The sequence below is a fragment of the Photinus pyralis genome, unplaced genomic scaffold, assembly GCF_008802855.1.
Source record: "Photinus pyralis isolate 1611_PpyrPB1 unplaced genomic scaffold, Ppyr1.3 Ppyr1.4_unclustered_Scaffold3103, whole genome shotgun sequence".
Lineage (NCBI taxonomy): Eukaryota > Metazoa > Arthropoda > Insecta > Coleoptera > Lampyridae > Photinus > Photinus pyralis.
In genome coordinates, this window is record NW_022171330.1 from 196,210 (window position 1) to 204,105 (window position 7,896).

The 7,896-nt window shown below is 39.1% G+C and overlaps 1 protein-coding gene across 8 annotated transcripts; it reads left to right on the forward strand.

Annotated features, from left to right (window-relative positions):
• The first annotated feature begins 3,310 nt into the window (after positions 1–3,310).
• On the forward strand, positions 3,311–6,337 carry LOC116181972 (farnesyl pyrophosphate synthase 2-like). 8 transcript variants are annotated; one of them, XM_031502429.1, is made up of 7 exons: positions 3,311–3,490; positions 3,539–3,780; positions 3,827–4,273; positions 4,322–5,774; positions 5,828–5,887; positions 5,970–6,109; positions 6,156–6,337. In XM_031502429.1, exons 1-4 carry the CDS (start codon positions 3,373–3,375, stop codon positions 4,664–4,666), a joined length of 1,152 nt encoding a protein of 383 aa, XP_031358289.1. In that variant the 5' UTR covers positions 3,311–3,372; the 3' UTR covers positions 4,667–5,774; positions 5,828–5,887; positions 5,970–6,109; positions 6,156–6,337. The 8 variants fall into 8 exon arrangements, with proteins under 8 accessions (XP_031358289.1, XP_031358290.1, XP_031358291.1 ...); XM_031502430.1 differs by having other exon boundaries at positions 4,322–5,625; positions 5,676–5,774; positions 5,828–6,109; XM_031502431.1 differs by having other exon boundaries at positions 4,322–5,302; positions 5,843–5,887.
• The last annotated feature ends 1,559 nt before the right edge of the window (positions 6,338–7,896 follow it).

Here is a 7,896-nt window from a genome sequence, read left to right on the forward strand (position 1 = left end):
AAAAAGTGGTGAAGATAGTACCCCTTTGCTGCAAAGGCCCGACCTTTAAAGCTTTTCTTTAAAAGTCTCTATAAACCTTCAAGAAGACATCTTTATTACTTTTTGAAAGCTGAGACTTCAACCGGCTATTGATTTTTGTGGTCTTTTTAAGAACCATAATCTCCTTTTAGAACCTTTTGAAGCCCTTGAGAGGCTGTAATGTTTCAAGATCGTCCAAGAGACTTCCAGGAGATTAGGACTAATGATAGGATTTTATAATTTTTGTGTCTTTGATTGTCCCTAATAGCTTTTGAGGGTCACCATAAGCTATCAAAGGCTAAAGGCGAACCTTGAGTTGCTAATAAGGCATTCTCAGGAATTTCGTCAATATCCTCACTACCCAGTTCCGCCCTGATACAATATTAAACACCCTTGAGTGAAGAGAACTCGTACCATGGAGGTGCTTAGGAAGATATGGAAGGGGACTGCAAAATAGACAAAATCTCCATGTAATCAGGATTACTCGCGTCATGTCCCCCGACTCACTGGCGCCATAAGCTTTCAAACGCATTTACAAGGTCAAGCAACACACATACGAAATTTAAGTAAAATTGAAATCAAATAAAATCCGTTAACGGCCTCCCGTTTCAATTTTTCCTATAGAATGTGGTTCCTTGTAGCATAAATAATAACAAACAATCCAAGAATGAGGAATATACGACGTCTTACAAAGGCTAGGCTCTACCATACTCCCAGATTATCCAAATTCCCCACACTTCCCAGATTCATTCGATTCCCCAGATCCATGCGTTCCTTACATTACATAGATTCCCTAGATGGCACAATTTCCCAGACACTACAGATTCCCCAGATTTCCCAAATTCACCAGATTCTCGAGATTCAACAGATTTGCCAAATTCCCCACATTCACCAGATTCATCACATTCCTCATATTCCCGAGATTCCTTAAAATTCATAGCTACCCTACATTCCACAGGTTTCAAATATTCCACAAATTTCACGGATTCCCCCGTCTCCCCAGATTTCCCAGACTCCTAAGATTCCACAGACTCCCCAGATTCATTTTATTCTCTAGATTATCACAGATCCCTATATTCCCTAGATTCCTTAGATTCCCTTGATTTCCCAGATTCCCTAAACGTCTTATTCCATACATTCCCTAGATTCCAGAAATTCTCGAGATACCACAGACTTCCCATATTCTCGAGAAAAATTCCCAGATTCCCCAGATTCCCTAGATTCCCTAGATTCCCTAGATTCCCTAGATTACCTAGATTCCCTAGATTCCCTAGATTCCCTAGATTCCCTAGATTCCTTCGATTCCTGCGATTCATTAGATTTCCTAAATTACACTGATATCCCAGACTCTCGAGATCCTGCAGATTTCCAGATTCTACAAATTCTTCAAATTCTTCACTTTCCCATAGATTTCCCATATTCCCTAGATTCAATGGATTTAATAGGGTCCCTTCATTCCCTACATTCCTAATTAAATTCTACAGATGCCCCAGACTTTGCAAATTCTGCGGATTCCCCAGACTCCTCAGATTCCCTAAACTCACCAGATCGATTTGATTCTACAGATAGTTACAGATTCATCAGATTCCTTTGACTCCCTGTATTCCTTAGATTACATAAATTCCCTTGATTCCTTATAATCCATAAATAGGTTATTCCATAGATTCTCTAGATTTCACAGATCCCCTAAAGTCCTCAGACTTTTCAAATTCATCAGATTCCCCAGACCCCTTGGGTTCCCTAGATTTTCCAGACCCTCCAGATTCCTCAGATTTCGCAGATTGTCCAGACTCATCAGATTACCTAGATCCCTTAGATTCTCCAGGTTTCCAGATTCCCCACGCTCCCCAGAATCCCCAAACAATTCGTAATGTTTTTGTAAAAGCCTAAGAACCTGCAAGGGGTTGGCTCTTAAGAGTATTTAAAGTCATTCGGAGCCTTCAAATTATTTTTATTAAAGAAGTATGGTCTCCAAAACCGTTTACCACCTTTTAAAGCCTGTAACAACTATAATGAGGGTTTCTCAGGGTCCTTACGGGTCACTGTGCCTGTTAGAGTGTTAAAGAGGTTTTCATGAGCATCCAGAGGTCTCTAAAGGTCTACTAAAACGTTTTAGTGCCCCTGTAACTGTAAAAGCCTCAATAATCTGAAGAGGCTACCAAAAGCCTTTGAAATTCTCCAAGGGCTGTCTAGTTGTGATAGAATCTTTAAAGTTCTACGAGTATTTAAGGCTTTTTGAAGGTTGCTAATGACCCACCTTAAGAGCCTTCAAGCCGCTAATAAACTGATTACACACCCCCTCCTTAAATTTCTTTTAATTCCTCCTTCCTTTACACTTACACTTAGCCTTTAAAGGATAAAGAAGATTCTTAAAAACTTAAAGACCTAAACTTTTTAGTAGACCTTTAGAGGCCTCTGAATCCTCATGAAGATTTCTTAAACACTCTATCAGTGATCCTTAAGGCCCGTAAAGACCTTGAGAAGCCCTCAGATAGTTGTTACAGGCTTTAAAAAGCACTAAACGGTTTTGGAGACCATTTAAACGTCTTAAATAAAAATAATTTTAGGGCTCAGAATGACTTTAATTTGCAGGTTCTTAGGCTTTTACAAAAACATCACGGTTTACATTGCTAGGCGTCAGTTTTGAGGAATCTATGGAATCGTGGGGATTCTGGGGAGTATGGGGAATCTGGGGAATCTGATAAGTGTGGGGAGTCTGCAATCTCAGGAACCTGTGGAGAGTCAGGACAATTTGGAAAATCTAGGAAACCTAGGGAATCAATGGAATATAGGGAACCTGGGAAATCTGATAAATCTGAGGAGTCTGAGTACTTTAGGGAATCTGTGGAATCTTGAGAATCTAGGGAATCCTGGGTAATCTGAGAATTTGTGAAATCTAGGGAATCTATGAAATAAGGAATCTAAGGACTTATTTGATCTAAGGAATCTGCAGGATCTCGAGGGTCTGGGAGTGTAATTTAGAAAATCTAATGAACCGCAGGAATCGAAAGAATCTAACTAGAGGTAATTTTGTTGCGTGTGCTGAAAGTGCATGACTTAACACTGGTAATAGGAGAGAATAAGAGAAATACACCAATTAAATGGCAGAGGAGTAGAGAAGGATAGGTCAAAGGATGGAAAGGAATATAAGAATTGATGGACCTTGTTGACCGAGCATCAGTTCACAAAAGTCGCAACCGGGGTGATTTTTGCGCTGTGTGCGCTAGATTTCATAATCTTGGAGGTCACGAACTCTAATTACAGTAATTTTTCTTATCTGTTGTTTGTAAGTAAAATGCTGATTAGTACTTTGAATAGTGCTTGGTATAACCGCCAGCCTGACTAAGGTGGAGTATGATTTCAAAGATATGTCGTAGATTTTGCTACAAATCCGCAGTAAGTCTAGCACAGGCCGAAAAGATGTGCGAAAGGACACACCTTGTGGATGGCCCCAATGATTTCAACAGATTTGGTAAGTTTCCTTTTGTGCGCACACGCAGCCTTCATTTTGACAACATAGGGAACGTAAAGAAGATGATGTGCCTATTCCCATTCGTTGTGAAAGATTCGATACCCCGAGCAGACCACGAGCTGCATGAGGTGGTCGAACGTTACGAGGAACTGTGCTACTACACCGGACCTGAGCGCGACCTTTACCCCGGTCCAGTTTTGCTCGATTGCTACACGGCTCTGGAGTCACCCGAAAAACAGACACGCGCCAATCTGAAGATGGCGACCATGTTATCTTGGGCCTTCGAACACGTAATTTAACAAATGGTCGATTGCTCTATACTTTTTACTAAAATAGGCAGCGACCTCCATTCTAATTGCTGATGACGTCAATGACGAAAACTTAGAACGATGGAAGAAACCAAGTTGGCATACACTCCCCCATGTTGGTATGCGAGTCACATTGGACGGGAGACTGATCACGGCGGGTGCCTTTGAAATTCTTAGAAAATATGCGATTAGCCATCCCAATTATAGAGACTTCCATAAACTTCTAGCTGAGATAATACACCAAAGTTACCTTGGACAGACTCTAGACATAGCCACGTCGGACCTCTTCAAGAAAACTAGAGACATTAGTGTACTATCATCCGATCGATTCCATGCCATAACTAAATACAAGACAGGATTCATTATGTACGGCGCGCCTGTACTTTCCGCAATCTACCTTGCAGAGCAAAACCCCAAGTTGTATTTCGACTCAGTGCGCATCTTTGGAAATTTTGCGATACACCGCCAGGCTCAGGTTGGTATCTCCTCCAGAACTCGACTACTCACAAATGGTTCACCTTAGAACGACATGTTTGACACCTTCGGTAACTACGACAATATTGGAAGGCATAGTACCGATATCGCGAATGGTAAGTGCACCTGGATTACGTCAATGGTTTTGATCCACGGTAGCGAGAAGCAAAAGAGGCTTCTCCGAGAAAACTACGGAAGAGCGGAGATTAGTTGCCGAAACGTTTGCTACCGAATTTTTGACGAACTGAACGTATTCGGTAAATACGTGGAGATGAAACAAGATTTAGTTAGGTCATGTGCTGAACGTATCAGTGAGGTCTCACATCCTGGATTCGCCAGGATGATCGACACTCTGCTAGAGCACTACGTTTTAAAGGATGATTTCCTATTGTAGGTGCACTTCTACACGGGATTATTCCAATGCCTTCCATTGGTGCGACAAAAGGAAATTAGCTAGAAAAGGTCTATTAAGTAAGAGTTTCTTAAACTGTGGTGGACTCTTGAAGAATCCGTAGCCACTCGATAAAATTTAAACGTTTTAAGGCACTTAGAGACTCATGGCGCCTTAATTCTTAGAAACCCCTAGATACTTAAGAACTAGAAAAAAACTCCTGAAGTATCTTGGAGCTTGTTCAAACTTTAAAGGTTATGTAGGATTCTCGCGGGGTCTATAAGTCTCTTCGAGTCTCCGAACTTGTTTTAAGGGATTTTAAATACCATTAAATACTGACGTGACTCACCTTAATAAATAAGATAACCGTATTGAGGTTATGCGGTTTATGTGCTCATAAATTATCATAATGGTTATAGGGCAGGCACACACAAAATGGAAGTGTGTGACAGAACAATAAAAAAAACTAACGTTTCGAGCGTACCTAAACGCTTAATGTGGTTCTAAAGAAATTGATATTTTAGCTTGTGAAGGAGGCGAACGGAGGCCGTCGTTGAGATTCCAATTTAGAGTAAAAGAAATTTTGTCAGAAATCCGTCAATATCATAAAATTCAAATTCCCTATAGGAGCGCTTCAAGGTAATGTCTTTTCATTTAACACTCATTAGTTGTGCTAAATGGATAATAATTTGTTCACCTTGAGTAAACGTAACATTTCAGTTGGATAAGCTCAGGCAAGGTAGGTCGGTCGGGGTGAATAACAAAGCAAAAGTAGTAGTAAACCAGATAGTCTTCAGTCGATTTCAAAAGAGAAAGGGAATACTTACCGAAAGGGGGAACAAAGCAGACTGAGATCCTTGTTCTGGGTTTGATGAGCTAAAGAAATAGAATATTTGCCAGGGTAGAACATAAACAAACGGGTGATTTAATAAATGATCTCAAAATATTACAAATAGGACACTGTAATACCTAGATCTCAAATGTCAATGTTTGTATTTAGCTCAATTTTTAGCAAGGAGGGGATCAACTCATAGGTCAATAGGGTCTATATCAAAACAAATCGAATGTACCGAAATCCAGGATGTAATCAAACTTTATTCACGATCATATTGTAATCAGTCTCATAATTGTCATTTTGAAGGATAAGGAAGTTGTGTTTTACAGCACTTATTTTTCCAGGAGGGAGGAAAGTAGATTCTCGAGGTTAATAATGTTCGATTCGAGGTTAGTAATATTTCATTACCTACCTCGATTTAGTTGCTAATATCCTAATGGATGGCGCTCTCATCGTAACTGTCTGACACAGATGACAGCTGATTGGGCGACGAAACCTTCTGCTACTGCAGCCGATCTACAGCCACCGAACTGTTTTAAGTTGAAGAACTCCACCGGCACTTGCTAATATTGTAGTGATGAGATGCCAAAAACAATGTCCGGTAATTAAATGTAGGTAATTTGTCACGTTTTAGAAATAGATAATGCTATTTTTTAGGGCTATCGTATTGGAACAGGTGTTTAGTGACTACCTGATTGGATCTGGAGAATAAATCTTTCGTTATTGACATCTACACAGATTATAATACTAATATTGTAACCCAGTCTAAATCTGTAATCATAAAAGATCACTGTAGGTACATTTTAGAATAATAAAACTGACATGGTCATTAGGCATTAGGTTTGAATGTGGATCACAACATTATTTGGTCGTTCATAATGTGGATGATTCTTTACCTTTACCTGATTAAAATAAGCAAGTAAAACATGAAGTTTTACCTATACCCTTTCCTGCCCACCATTGTTCATTTTCTTCAAAAATTCATTCGGGCAGTACATTTTTTACTACACTCAATTTCCCTTGTTTGAGGGGATGTACATTGAAATTCTTTAGTATGGGCCATTTTTTAACATGCATGTTAAATTAATATGAATATTAAATAGGTAAATTTCCAAATCTGTATTACCGACAACATTTTATGTAGGGCAATAATATTGCAGATGGCGCATAAGATGAATATACTACGTATAAATTTAGTGAATTATTTTATTTTTGATAATGGAATGATTATAATGATGATCGTGAATAAAATCGTATACGAACCTCGACGAAAGGTTATTTTTCTTAGAATATAATCACCCTCGGCGCTGCGCGCCTCGGGTGATTAAAATTCTTCGAAAAATAACCTACTTTCGCACTCGGTGCGTAATATACTATTATATTAAGGAGCCGTCGAAAATTAAGCAGATTGAACTGTGGTTGTAACGGTCATTTGAGCTCAGAAAAGCGCTTTTCTGTCTTATCTGAAACAAATAAAAACAAACAAACAAACAAGAGGGATAGTGAATAGCGCGGCACATAAATATTGCGGTAGCCATGTCTAACGTCTGACACTAGGGCAAATATTATACTAAAACTGTAATTAATTCTCAGTAAGAATTAATCATTCGAATGGACTTTACACTAGCAAAAGCAAAATTTTGAGTGACCACGAGTTGTCCGTACAAATCGGTGTGTTACATCAAGAAAACTATTTTACGGCGCACAAATAACTCTATTTTCATACAGAAAATTTTAATTTGTGTCTTGTTCTGGGGCCCTCAACAGGCTTTTACCCAATTACAGAGTGGCCCACATCATGCTTATTGGATGTGTCCTTGCAGAGAATTTTAAGTTGTTTTATACTACTCTGGCATTTACCTTACGAATTAGGAAAACAGCAGGAAGACCGAATTCGGAGTAGCCAACAGAATGCTCGAAACTGATCTAAGGAAATTCCCATGTCTGCCACAGATAAAAAATTCTTACCTCTGACCAGTTTCGAATACCCCACCTCCGGCTATGTAGTTGTGTGTAATCAAATTAATTCAAAATGTAAACCAGGTACTATGAAAGAATTCTTCGGAGTGACACAAATAACTTATCTAAAAATTGTAGATATCGGTTTTAGAATGAGTCTTGGTAGTTTCAAAAACTAATTTACAAAGCAACGGTAACTAATATCTGCGTATAACGAGTCTTCGGAGAATCAAAAGTAACGTATATAAAATCGGGTCTCGATAGGTATAATCTTTGGAGCGACACAAGTAGCGTGAGTAAAATCAGAAACATCGAAGCAATAATCTCCGAAAGATTTCGTAATACCTACAGTTAAATAGGAACAATACGTCTCCAGGTGTAAATTTGTTGACGTAGTAGTGTCCAGGTAGATAACAAAAAAACAATCCAAAAAAGAAAA

What these genes read in the sequence shown, in the direction of transcription:
- LOC116181972 (XM_031502424.1), top strand. Translation starts at nt 3,373, where the DNA reads ATGATTTCAAAGATATGTCGTAGATTTTGCTACAAATCCGCAGTAAGT. An exon ending in CAATGATTTCAACAGATTTG is followed by an intron (nt 3,491 to 3,538) that starts GTAAGTTTCCTT and finishes TTGACAACATAG; the next exon opens with GGAACGTAAAGAAGATGATG. An exon ending in TATCTTGGGCCTTCGAACAC is followed by an intron (nt 3,781 to 3,826) that starts GTAATTTAACAA and finishes TTACTAAAATAG; the next exon opens with GCAGCGACCTCCATTCTAAT.